This window comes from Dufourea novaeangliae, unplaced genomic scaffold (assembly GCF_001272555.1).
Source record: "Dufourea novaeangliae isolate 0120121106 unplaced genomic scaffold, ASM127255v1 scaffold90, whole genome shotgun sequence".
NCBI classification, from domain to species: Eukaryota; Metazoa; Arthropoda; class Insecta; order Hymenoptera; family Halictidae; genus Dufourea; species Dufourea novaeangliae.
In genome coordinates, this window is record NW_015373969.1 from 419,671 (window position 1) to 433,845 (window position 14,175).

General features: G+C 46.9%; 1 protein-coding gene across 1 annotated transcript in view; it reads right to left on the minus strand.

Moving 5' to 3' along the window:
- Positions 1-13,205: 13,205 nt before the first annotated feature.
- Positions 13,206-14,175, minus strand: part of LOC107186803 (ubiquitin carboxyl-terminal hydrolase 48-like) — a 55,773-nt gene continuing 54,803 nt past the window's right edge. The window contains exon 18 of the mRNA XM_015574743.1: positions 13,206-13,268. Coding sequence (XP_015430229.1) covers positions 13,246-13,268 — 23 coding nt within the window. The 3' untranslated portion in view covers positions 13,206-13,245. The remainder of the gene's footprint in view (positions 13,269-14,175) is intronic.

A 14,175-nucleotide genomic window follows, 5' to 3' on the forward strand; every position in this document is an offset into this window, starting at 1 on the left:
TTAATTTTTCAGCTTCCAGAGAGGTATATCCTATTTAAATTTCAAAAAATTCTCGAAGTCCCAATGGTCTTAGAAACGGTAATAGAATGCAGCGATTCATCTTGAGAACGCGGAATACATCGCGGTTTCGGATACAGAAACGTTCGAAGCTGCGTGGTCTCGGGAGGCGAACCACCGTGAGAAAAACGGGGCCATAGATTCGGTCCTCATTCGAGGATTCCTTTTTACCAGGGTCTCGCGCGATGTCGCACGCGCGAGAGGATCCTTCGCAGATGACGCAGGCGACCGAGGAGGACTCCCCGTGATTAATTAAAACTCGTTTCCGCGGGTTTCGTGCTACGAATCCTGCCGCGGGGAAGACGGGTGACACGCAACGCGACGAGGGTGGGTGGGGGTGGTTGCAATCCCGTAGACTTATGCCTTTGGACCAGGACGGGCGGCCGCACCCCCTCGAAGAAAGGGGTTGGTCCTTCCGAGGAATCGTTCTCCTGCAGGTCTGCTGCACGAAACGCGGCCATGCGCACCTCACTGCCATCATGAAACCCTTCCCCCTCTCCCTCGGGGGTAGAGGAAGGGTCGATGGTGCCACACCTGTGCAGTTGCAGCTCGCCGCTGTTCGGGGTGCCGCCTCACCGAGTAGGGGGTAGCGCGCGGAGACCGATGTTGATTTCGAAGCTGAATAATGGATAACGGAGGCGAATATAGATGAATATGGGGCCGAGTAAGGGAATCGATGCGACGAGAAATATCAATGATTTTTGTGATTTGTGTGCGAATGGTTTCTTTATCAAATTCCAGTAAATGCATGATATCGTTTGGGTTTTTGATCATAGGTTACATTTTACCGGTAGATTCCAGACTTTCGAGACAATAACCCTCTATTAAAATCAAGTATCTCGGTGCATTCGACTTCTACCGCCGCGTGGTTCTAGTCCCTTGGAACCAGCCAAGATAAAGGGTTGATTGTAACAGCAAAAACATTCTTCTTCAAAGGCGGAGACAAAAGAGGACAGCTCAAATAAACCCAGACCGAGAAGAGACGTTCAGGAGAACAAATCTTCTCTGTCACAAGCGGCCTCATGAAAGGACAAGTAGTTCGAAGCGAAGCCGTGCTTATCAGTCAGAAAAGATGAACAAGGATTAGAATTATCGAAAAAAAGCGATAGGTATACACGAGAGAGGAGAGAACCTAGTATCGTTGAAGCGGGAGGCGAATCGAGTGCTACGGGAGAGGGCAACGAGGAGGCGACTCCAATTGGTCGAGAGTGACGGAGAGGATCGATAGGAGGGAAAGGTAGAACGCGGGTGGCGAATGAGGGAGAGAGACGGAACACGCGCGTGAGGGACAGGCCGGCGGTGAGGTCGATGAGGAAGGCTGCCTCGGTCGGCGCACTCAGAGGCGTAACCGGCTGCTCCGTCTCCATTGGTCGAGAATGGAGCAGCCTGGTTTCCACCCATCGCAGGCGCAAGCTTGAAAAAATGCTGACCCCCTCCCCACACCAACCCCCTTCCACGGAAGGTGGAAAGCGAGTCGTCGAAGGAAGGAGCTGCGAAGGTGGACGAGAGAAGGAAAGGCACGAAAAGGAGCCAGACACAGGAGCCCCGCTTTGGGTCTCCAGGAGGCCAGCTATATGTATAGTCTTCTGCACCGAGGGGGCAACTCCGCCCGAGGGGTTGACTTCCAGGTCCCTCCAGCCCTCCGATGCCGCCATCACCGCCTCCCCGACGTTCCCCTTCGCCTCTCGGACCGGACAGGGTGTCACTGAATCCCAGGATCTCCTACGGGGGCTCCAGCGGCTGTTCCTTTTTTCCTGACGCTTCTGCCCGGTGGGTTTCATCATTTCCGAAGGAACTTGAATGTTTTAAAAGGGGGGTTGGAGGCGGGGGCTCCATGCGGAGGCAGGCGTTGCTTCCACCGGTCCGCCGCTCGTTTTTGGGAAGCGTTTCGTAGCCCCGCGGATAGTTCGCCCGAACGGCTTTTTGCTCGCCGCCAGGGGATGCCTGGGCTTGATCCGGGGATAAGGTTGTTTTGAATTCTGATGGTTAATTGACTGGTTAGCGGGGAAGTGATTATGGAACCCATTTTCCTAGGATTTCAATCTGTAACCTTGCAATTGTTGTAATTCGTTACAGTTCCTTATTGTAATCTTCTGGTGGTTTATGGTAACCTTATATCTTGGCAAGTCCCACCCAGGCTGTATTTCGTCGTAAATATTTTACACGAGAGTTAAAGTACCACCTGGTCCAACGCTAATTGCGGAGAGTCCACGATGGACGTTGAAGGTCGAAGACGGCCCACATGGCGCACCGTGAGACGAATTTCGAACGCGAAATTAACGAAACTCACGCAAGAGAGACGCTTTTAACGACCCGGACAGTCGTCGTCGCCGCCGCCGCCGCGGCTCCCCGGGGCCGAAATGAGCTGAAAACGGTCTGAAATAAAATTAGGATGCCGCGCGCGCGGCGTTCCAAGCGGCTGCCGTCTCTCCAGGTAGACATTGACTTTGCCCTCGCACATTCCTCGTCCTTTTGCGGCAACTGGAATTGGAACTAAAATTCTGAAAGGATACGCGTGGAATCGCGCTACCCGGCCAGCCCTTAAGTAATCCTGGACCGAAGTATTCTAAAGAAGTCCAAGGGTGAAAAAAACTCGGTGGCATTTTGGGCGGTGAAATGGGGCCGCTGGAGGATCGGCTCCCTTCGGGGCCTTGGCTTCTCTCTCGCTCTCTGACCATCGAATTTGCTCGATCCAAAACGATCGATTAAGAGGAAAAGAAGTTACGACTATAATATCTGTTGTGGTCATTTTCGGAATTCCTCCTGAAATTGTCCAAAGACTGGAGGAGAAACCTTTTTCATCCACATGCTTTTTGTTACTCGAATAAAATTCTACCCCATCTCTGATCGTTAGTGTACTGTAATCTTGGGGTAATTTTGCATGTGTGTGATATCGAACTTTTGTAAACGTCGTACTGTTGCATATCAACTCCGCCGTTAAGGGTTGAGCTGTTGATAACAAGAAGCAGTCGATTGTATGTGCGAGGGAGAGTGATTTTGTTCGGTTGTGATTACGGGACGAATTATATTCACGAGTGTAATTGTTGTATTGCCGTATTGTCTTCGCGAGTTTTTGAGTTATTGTGATAAATAAATTTGTTGATTTGTTTCTGCATATTTCCGTTACCTCCGATCCTACATTGGTACATCTTTCATTAAACGGTGCTCCGTTCAATTAATAGACGCAACAGATAGGAAAAACATGACTCGTCGATCATACCACCTCGCTGTCTATTCGTCGAGCCTATCGACGTTCGCAATCTCCGACTTCTCCGCCAACCAACCTATTCCGATTCCCATATACACCGGTGCTAATTACAGCACGGCGATTCAACGAGTGGTTTCCCATAGAGGGAAATGGAATTTTCTTGGGCCGCGCGTAGTTCAAAGTCGTCGGCTTTCCTGGAGGCCGGAAAGACCGCGAGAAGTCAACGGACTCGACGGCCGTGGAGTACCGTTTCGACCGTCGATCGATGGATCCACAGCCCTTTGCCGGCGTTTAACGACGCCGTTGGATACCATGGAAAAGTAAATTAACCGCTCACATCCTTCCAATCCGAATACTTCGTAGTTTCTTGACTCTAATCGATAAATTCGATAAATATTACATCAGTATTTGGTCCGATAGGGTACGAAGAGCCGTAGGTCCCCATTATCCCGGGGAAACGTACGATAACACTGATAACTCGGGTAACGATCGTCTCGAGGACGCGAAAAATCGCTAGTCATCGGGAAAAGGGGAATCTCTCCGCGTGTGCAAGGGAGAAAGGACAGCAAGGAGGGCAGCCACGCGAGATTACACGGCACAATCCGCAAACGAGCGAACTTGGGCCACGATCTAATTGCGAATATGACTGTGCTTAATTTCCCCCTTTTCGGCCGCTTTTCGTTGCACACGGAACGAGCGTCGATAGAATTATCGCTCTCGAGCTCTTCTATTCAAAGTATTTCGTGGGCCACCTCCTCCAATATTTCTTAATATCTTTTCTTTTCATGAACGTTGAGATTATTCCGTGAAATCTGTCTAGTACCGATCAAAATTGAACTAAATTATAGATTCCAGGTCGTTCTTCTAACAATGATATCAGAAGAGAGCAATGTAATACAGAAAGGTTCACCGGAGACCTGTTCCGATCCTAGACCTCAGCGTGAAAATTCAATTCGTAACATCCGTAACACGGGTTTCCTTGGTGTCGGGAGCAAAAACGGGACGGGAAGAGGTGATGGCAGAAGCCTCCTACGCTTCGAGGCGAGAAAGAGAGAGAGAGGCAAAAAACAAGAAACCGATGACCAACTTTAAATCCGTGGCTCGTGCGTCCGTGCCAATACCGTTAGGTGTTACTGACACCAAAGTCTTCGCTGCTACCTGGAGCTGCCTTTCATTCACTACGAACCGATTCAGGGGATCGGTAAGTCTGACCCCTGCGCTGAAACGCTTTAAACGGCGAACTCCTCCGACATCTCCTTAAACACTACTATATCCCACTTATACACACAACACTCTTGAAATCAGAGATGCCTATTCTCCCGGTACTAGTAGTAATCCTCTTTCTTTTCGAGGGCCACATACCAAAGCGATCTCAGGTTCGAAATACATACTGCTGCTCATATACCCTGTACAACACCGTGGTAGTCCCGAACGTTTTATACCATCCACCTCTATCTTATCATGTTACAACCCACACACCGAGCAAAATGAGCAAACGTATACAAGACTTTCGAGAGGCAAACAAAACACGTTTCGGGGTCGGTCGGCAAATCATTCATTTGAGGCGTCATCATTTGAATAGCAACAAGAACAAAAAAATACCGAAGAGCGAGTGAGAGATCCTTTTGGTGGCTGTTTTCTACTCGGCACGACAAAGAAACCGGTTAAAATAAATACATACACGAGGGGAGGGAGGTGAGGGTGAGCGCGCGAACTGCGCCTCGGACGCTGTTAAACCGAATGAATATTTCCTGTGAGCGATCCAATTACACGTACATTTGCCGATCGTTCGTGTAAAACACACCCCATACAACCAGAGGGCCACACGCACGAGCCCTTACACACATATAAACACGCAGAAATGTATATCCACCGCGCGAGGCATAATGCCGGGAGCTCTCTCTCTATTTTTCTGTTGGCTCTCGACGCAATTATCCCATTTAAATTAAGCCGCATAATTGGACGGCCGTCTATTCACACTCGTAAAGCACCCGCGCGCGAGCTTTTACAGTCCTGGCAAGGATGAATTTAAGAAGCCGCCTCGGCTCGAGGCAGCAGCAGCAGCAGCCGCCTTGTGGAAAAAAGAGGGTGCGCCTCGCGTACGAGGGCAGAAAGGAGAGAGAGAGGGCGGTTCCATCGGGTTGAAAGGATACTGCTACTGTTCGCCGCTACGAAACGATTTCGTCTTTTCTCCGTCCCGTTTTGCTTTTTTCCATCCTCTCTTCCCTCGTGCTTCTGTGTTTTTTTTGTCTCTGTTTTGTTTTGCGTTCTATTCCTCTCAACGAAGCGCCTGCGTACGCTTTTTTTTTCATCTCCCTCTTCCTCCGATGTCTTTGTCGTTTTTTTCAGCACGACCTTTTTAGGGGGGGGGGGGGGAAGAGCTTCTGAGTTACGCCCCGAAGTCAATGAACCTTCAAACGAGATTTTTTTTTGTTTATTTTTCTTTGGGGGGTATTTTTTTTAGGTATTCCTCGCGTAATTTGAATGTAATCTTCCGGAAAGACTCGAACGTCGGGGTTAACTCGGAAATTAACGACGGGGTAATTTCCTTGATGTAGCCCAGCTACTTTTGTAGGACCAGCTCGTGGAATTCGGGGGATCATCAGGATCGACGGAGGAATGCATCGATCGGTCGGTCGTCTATGGATGGACTCGGGGGATCTTTAAAGATCCACGGCATTTCGGGGGACAAACGTTTCGGCGGGAGAGGTAAAAGGGTTCCTGGAAAGTCCTGAAAAAGGCTTCGCGTTCCAGCAACGGTGGTCCCATATCTCTCGAGGAATCGATTTCTATACGCGCCTATAAAAGTAATCCTCGTATTAATATTATAGAAAAGTGAGTAGTCCAGAGATTTGGTAGAGTGTGGTAGATCTAAGTATACAATATTATACAAAAGTGGTAGTTACAGCTTAGCGCTGCAAGGATCGATTAGCGCCCGGACACGATCGTCGAAACCGATGATCGTCCACGCAAGACCAATTAGCCTGTTAATGCAATCAGTAAATTGGCGCCAATGTCGCGGTCGACTGCTTTCCCACAAAGTTCCAGTCGGAAGATCGGCCCAATTACGCGTTAGAGTGATAATTGGTGAATTTATAGTCGGCTGTGTCTCTCGCTCGCCGGTCTCCCCGCGATCTCCTTCGTTCGCCCCCGGGGACGAGGAATTAATTGTCTAATTATCGTTAATACTGGCCCTCCGACGAACCTCTCTCTCCTCCCACCTCCGTTCGTAATTTCACGATCGAACACCGTACAACAGCCGCGTTTCACCGTATGACGGTCGAATTATTCGTTGCAACGACGCATAACCAGGCCACCGATCAATTAATTAAACTTCATGGCCACTTACGAGCTTTATTTTATAATTAGCAACAATCATTAGTCTTTTCCTGTTTAGGCTAACAAGTAATAAAGACCATTTTTTACGTGTTTCCATTACACTGAAAACAGGAAGGCTGAGTAGTTGATACGAATTTTAATACACATTTCAAGTAGGATTCATCCTCTTGTGGTTATTAGTTTCAACGTTTGAAGGATTTAAACCAGTGTTTCCAAACGTTTTTTGGATCATGCCCCCACCTGAACACCTCAAAGATCTCGATGCGCCCCAGCATATAATAGTGACCAAGTTGAACACGAATAAATGCCCCTCGGTGGGTTCAAACGAAGTGCATCTTTATTTATTCAGCCCCGTAAATTAGTTCTATACCTCAAACACCATTTAAACCCTACAAACTTCTAATTCCATAAAATTCACTTACAGAAATTATTTAAATAAATATTCAGGGCATAACAAACCCTCTTAGAAAAAGAGAGAACTGTCCCCAAGAAAGAGTCCACCCGAAAACTTTGAGAATCTGTGTGTCACCCTTCGACAAAAGAAAAAACACTCCTATCAAAGGAATTAAGATCGAAGATCCAAGAATCCCTCCATATTAATACGAACCATAGGAAAGCAGAAATCGCAAAAGGGTCGAGACCAGGCAGACAGACAAGCTCTCTCTATCTCTCTCACTCTTGCGCGGAATCAACGTATTAATTCACGATAGTCGAATTAGAAATGGTAATCGACGTTGAGAGGAACGCGGCACGGGGGTGATTAGTTTTTACCGTAGGAGGGAACGGCTAGGCACTCGACTCAAATTAGTTCCTCGCTGCATGAACGTCCGCGGGACCTGAAGGTGGACCAACGACGAGGACAGGGACAGTCGAAAGGATGAACGAAGAGGGTCTGAGGCGCGGCAAGGAGGGACGAAAACGGACGGAAAGAAAGTGGGAGGGAGCGGTCTCTGGGAACATCACAAAGCATCCGGGCAAAGCGCGTCTCCTCGTCGCTCTGGCCTTTTGCTTTATTTCACTTCGTTTTTAATTCCTCCCAATTCCACTGTCAAGAACCGGCCCTGCCGCGACGAAAAACTTAGACGCTCACCGCCCCTTTTCTATCCCCCTTCCTTCAACCAACCAACCCCCTCCTCGATAATTTCACTCTCGATTGAGAGTTTATCGGCGCAAACGGATACTTTTCCATATATTATAAATTCGGCCGTACCGAAACAGGGCAAAGCAAGACCAGGGGAAACAATTTATGAAGCCGGCTCGGCCGAAATCGACTGGACGGTTCCCCTTTTACCCGGGCACCCCCGTCGAGACTTTGCTAATGTCATTATAATGGCCCCGTCAAGACACCCGACCATTTGTCTCGAAATTGCCCGAAAAATAAAAGGATCGACAGAGACGCCGTTCCCGTGGCTCCCATTCCGAAACGAGACCTCTCTCGTGAATTTCTTCTTTCCGCCTGATGTTTCCGTCGCGTAATCATCCAACGAGGTCCAGCGATCGAGTCTTGTAGATGGGGTGTTACACACAGGACGACTGCGATTTTCGACCTTAATTGTAGACGTCGCAAGTTACTGCTGGTTTCTCGAGGGAGATTTCTCAGAAGACAAATTTCACTTGACATTACGTGGCGTTAACCCTTTTAGTAGGTACTTAGCGCTTTTTTCCACTTTTAATATAATTTAAACACATGCAATGACACTTTATTTCTATGAAATAAATTTATAAAATGTAAAAGTAATTTTAATATATATCTCAAAAATATCAAAAATATTTTTCAAGGTATTTTTCGACGATACCCAGAAAACTTTAAGGTGTTACAAGGGTTAATTATTCCCCCGATGGAACTGAAACCCTTCGGTTTCAGGATCCAGTAGAGGAATCGTATTAACAACGTACTGTCAAGCTCTGATCGCCACGATATCCCGGTTCGTTCATGATTTCGATCGGGAGATCGAGACGGGAGAAAGTCGTTGACGGACACATCTGTCGCGGGGGCCAACCCTACCTGGCGGCCCCCGGGTAATCGATCGCTTATTGGGGCCATCTTCCACGGGGTGCCCAAAAAGTCTTCGGGACACACTCCCCTCCATCGTTCTTTCCTCGGCGACGGTTCGTGGAACGACGTTTTCAATTCGCGTCGCCGCGGATTTTTTGTAATTAATCCTCGGTGCATCGCGACGGAACACGCCAGGGGGAGGGCAGAGGAGGAAGAAGAAGAAGAGAGTAGAGGGACGAAACAGAAAGAAAAAGGAGCTCGAGGGAGAGACAAAATGAAGAACAGATATACCAGCGAGGAGGATACGAAGAACGGAGATTGAGAAGGAGAAGAGGAAGGAACGGAGACCAGTCTGGCGCGGTGTGTATCCGGTTTTTGCGGGCGTCAGATGACAGTCGCTTATTTACCGGGGGCCCGAGCGGCCATCTTGCTGCGATCTGACTTAAGGAGGAGGCCCACCGAACAACCGCGGAAAAAAGGGGGAACGGGCGCGCAGGACGATCGAGTAGAGGAGGCGATGGACGTGGGACTTCGCTCGAATTAATCGATCGGTTATCAACGTCTCCGGGATTCGTGGAATGGAAGAAATATGGCAGCCGATGGGCCCGAGATGTTATATACCGTGTGCTACCGTCCGTTCCCCATCCTCCCCTCTCCAACTCGTATGATTTCTTCTTGTTCCCTCGTCGCTTGGAATTGTTACCCTCCCGGTTAACGACTCTGCCTCTCCTTTATGCGTTTCTATGGGACTTATACTCTTCTACATTTTGTAATGCATTCGCAATATACTACCTTAAAAAGCTATAATTATATTAATTATTTCCTAACTTTATAATTTTATAAGGTTCATATCAATATTTAGGAAACCATTATTGATAATATACAGAATTAAATATATACAGAAATTATTAGAGGTTAAGCTGAAGTAAAGGGACACATTGAGTTTAGTCATTTCAACTATTCCACTTTTCTGTACAACCAATTTAACGCGACAAGGCAAGTAATATCAAAGGTACCGCTCCGAGTGTCACCTCATGTTGTATTTCTACTCTTTGGTCGAACCTCGATTTCCAGAGCAAACGGAACGCAGTTTGTAATGATACAAAAAGAAATCTTGAACAGTGAATTAATATGATTAGACGGTGAACAGGGGATTCCACGCGTGCGTATCAAAGACACACGTACGATTATCATTAATATTAATTATCCACGAACCATCCAGGGTGAATTAATTATTCCCCCGCCGTGGTCCCCGCGGAAGGAGCACGACGCGTCTACGAAGGAAGCGCAGGAGATTCCAGGTAACAGGTAAACCACGTCGAAGGAGGAAACAACAGAAGCGTCCGATCCACGGTGGATAGCAGCCGCCGCGGAGCCGAGCGCGCTTTAATTACCGCTAATTAACATGTTCGTTGCCCGGTCGAAGTCAGCCCCCCGTTTATGGCCAACTACTCCGGAATGTTTGCTCGTGGTCCGAGGAAACTCGATTGTTGTATATTTTTGTTGGCTCGACCGTTTTCCTTTTTATTCATCGAACCTTGTAATCCACGGATTATTATTACTCTCCTCTTTTTCCTGTCCTCTCCGAATTGTAGTGTCTTTTTCTGGAATTTTAATCTCTAGAATCGAGAATACAGTAAATCATCTATAAGTGTTCGAAGGCTTCTTGGCACGGACAAGGAAAGGTCCCCAGGCGTAACGTTGACTTTTTAATGAGGTTTCGCACAGCGATAGAGCTTGGAATTCTGAAGTCAATGATATTTGTTTCGGCCGCATATGGCCATTGGATTATGAAATATTTAATGTTCAATGCCGAGAAGCTTTTGAACGCTCATAGATACTGTAATTGTCTTCGTTTCTGAAAATTGATGCACACGTCCGATATCCAGATCCGACGCATCAGGGGTCCCGTTTTAATAGAAAAGAGGGTGTCCGACGAAGACAATCTCGAGAAACTCCTGAACACGACAGAGACAGAACCAGAGAGTCCGCGATATATCCGCGCTACAAATGAAACAGTCTCAGAGGCACGCCTCCCTTCGCGACTAGAGAGAGAGATCTCCTTTCATTTGTCATCTCAGCTTTGCGTTTGACTCGCCCGGTTTCTCCCCATTGTCTGCCGCCCCGGGGATAGTTTTGTCACCGTGACAAGAAACAGCGCTCCAGAAGATCGCGAAACGATGTTCAAAGATCGTATAGGGAAGACCTCGCGTAGTGGAAAGTATACGTGGATGGATCGTCATCTTTTCGTTGGATACTCTAGCGATAGATCGCCACCACAGACCTTGGGCTTCGGGGATCACTGAGAGGATCTTCAAGGTCGTGGGGGGCTGGTCAACACTTCATCCCCCAAGAAACTACCCCTTTCTCTCAGTTTTCTTTCGTCTTCGATCTTGCATCCCCCACCTTTTTTCTCCAGGACTCCTTTCTCCGTCAGGAGTTTCTGTTTTCTTTCCAGCGGAACTCGCAAGGATGTTTTTTGCTGGACGTGGCGGACCGTATACCGCCCCCTTTCCACTTTGGCGATGAGTCGAGGAGGAGCTATCTGAATCGGTGATTTTGCGGAAAGGTGAGAAGAAAGTTCAGAATTCCCTTTTCACAGGAGACTAGAATTCTCTGTTATTTTTTTCGTCGTCTACGATTCAAGAATCGAAGTTTCCATCGAAGGGAATCACGCTTTTTCCGATGGATTCGGAATACGATCGAGGGAGAAACGGAGCGCGGTGGTGGTGTCCGTGTGTGTACGGTCGCGCGTTAATTAGTTGTCGAGGAGTTTGAAGGCAACGTGGAAGCACCTATCTCTCTCTCTCTGAGCTGGTTTCTAGGTGGTCCTGAAGCCCCGAGTCATCATAGCCTCATTTACTTTGTAAAACAATCTTGCCGGCAGCTCAATGGGCCCTAACTGCATTAAAACTTTGCCACCGCGTAATTAAACTTTCCTGTAAATCCTCGGGATAGATTTCAGCTGGGCCTAACCTAGGACACGTTAATTAATTAACGACTATTATTTTCGAAAATCAGATTCAAGAAGCTTCCATTATTTATTCCTTTCTTACTGTTTTCGCAGTTTTATGCACGGTTGAAAATGTTTCGAAGAGGTTTCCTGGCTGAAAAACTGGCAAAGTCGCGAAGGATTATTATTAGGGCGCTCCAGATTTCCCGTGGTTAAACCCCCCCCCCTTCTTTTCACTGATTTTTCGTCTAATCCTTACAAATGCCACGGCAATCAAACTTTTTCCCTAATTCGTATTACGAAGGACCCGCATGCGAGACTTAATCTTGACAGAACGCGCAGCGTGTTCCTTTGCGGCTATTTGCTGAACAACTTCGTGCTCTATAAACAGTCCCCAAATAATCCCTCGAAAAATCACCGATAATTATTCTACTCGAATGCCAACATCGACAAATTATTAAACAATTCCAATAATATGTTATGTTTACCTGAAATTGGAAGACTCAATGACATCAGTTTCTTTTTGTCGAGAATAGCTGAAAATGAAGGATCGTTCATTGACAGGGGGCATATTGTGCGTGATCAGTACTACTGTGCCTTTTATTTTCAAGTATCTATTTACGAACAGTGTATTACTCCTACGATTCCTAGATCCTCTCTCAACACACCTGTAACCATTTTCTACGCGATAACAGTGACACGTCGTTCCGTGCAACTATCTCGGAACGGAAAACACGCTAAAGGCAGTCGTACAATTGTTGATTAAGTGCGTAAAAGCTCTCATTCCCTTGCACTCTCTCTCTCTCTCTCTCTCCCTCTCTTTCTCTCTTTTTCACTGCGATGACGTACAATGATAAACTATAAAATCGCCGATGCTTGAGTTCCTCGCGCGTTGGCACCCTGTGCCACGAGCACGCGTGTCCTACAAGCGTGAACGTGTGTATTTTAACGCGCTCGCCGATCGTTTCGCTTCGAATAAAGTCTCTCAAAACTGATAAAATCGTAATCCTAATCAGCACCTTTGTCGGAGACAGAAACGGATGTCTGTACGTACGCGTGACTCGCGAGTGAGAGTATAAAAGCAGACTTTGGCTCGCGAAAATGTTCCAACATCCGTTGCGATTCCGAACGTCCGCGAATGTATGTATTATACGTGTCTTCGAGCATCGAACGATTTAACAATAGTTTCGTTGTCCCTGCGCAGAGACGGTAAAAAAGATTGTAAACCGACGTTAGAAATTATTGTCTCGATTGATTTCACTCTCGATAAAACTAGACCCTTACGATAAGGCATCGTTTTGTTTTATTCTGTAATTTCTAAACTCGTTCGTTGGTCATTTTCGCAACTGTCTCTCTTCGAAATTCACTTCCAACTGTTCTCACGCTGACGAAAAAACCTCTCTCGCATACACCTCACGCGCACCGATTCGTAAAATCCTTAAAGGATCCGACGATTATACAAGAAATATCGAATTGTCTTTGGGTTCATTCTGTCACCGTGTTCTGCTCACAGCTCTCTCAGACTCCCATCTGTGCGGAAAATAATAATGATAATTGTTTGAAAATCAGAAAAAAAAACAGATTACACTCTCTTCCCCGATTGATTCCTCGATGACGTTTTATGCTGTGTGGGCGTGGTATCTCGTTAATCAACAAAGCAATTGGCTAGCCCCTGATCCTCGATGATGCAGATCAGCTCGGTACTAATTCCGTTCCTGGAACAAGTAAATTATTATTAAACGTACCGTCTGATTAAACAATTGATTCTCTTACTCTCAACTGGATGGACGAGGTGAATCGAACTACAGTCTGCAGGAAAGAAAAGGCTAGAGGACAACTGTGTGGATAGGTGGAATAATGAATGGTCATGCGAGATAATAAAATGATTGTCCTAGAAGTGATGACAGAACAGTAAGATTTAAAGTTAGGTCAATCAAATTCTAAGCAATGGAAACAGTATGCAAAACAAAGTGTACGAAAGAACAAGTGCAGCATATCTACTTTCCAATTATTCACCAATCTATTGTATTTCTCCTTTCTACCAAAACTCTTTACACGCACCAGCTTTATCTTCCAAATAAAATAGCAAAACCCTCGTTATTGTTTTCCCATTCAAAGAATCCAACCGAAAGAATAGTCGACTAACTTCACTGGTAAAAAAACTAGTCACGAACACAGATAGCTCCCGGCCAAAACAAAAATCTTCCACCAGTAGTTTCTCTCTTGACCAAAAGAGACTCCTCCTCCTCCTCCCTTCAAGAAACGTTCCAAGTTTACTTCTTTCATTGTTTTATGAAGGGTCTATCCTTTCACGACGCGTGTCTCGTGTTATGTGGATCCAGTCCGGTAGCCATGGAATCGAATGAAATGCGCGCTTCGCGCTCGACTGACTTTTCCGAAATGTTTTTCCGGCCAGCAGGAAATGACCGGGGGCTCCATTCTATCCTCGGTGCCGTTCTTTTGTTCCACGACCGCGGAATCCTTTTTCGCGAGACGCGAAGGAAAAAAGGAAAGTCCGTGATCGGAGCTCTCCGGTTTTGCTCGGCGATTTTTGAACGACGGGAAAAAGAACGACGTTCGACGACCGAAGGAAAAAAAGAATGAAGTAGGTAGCTGTGAAAA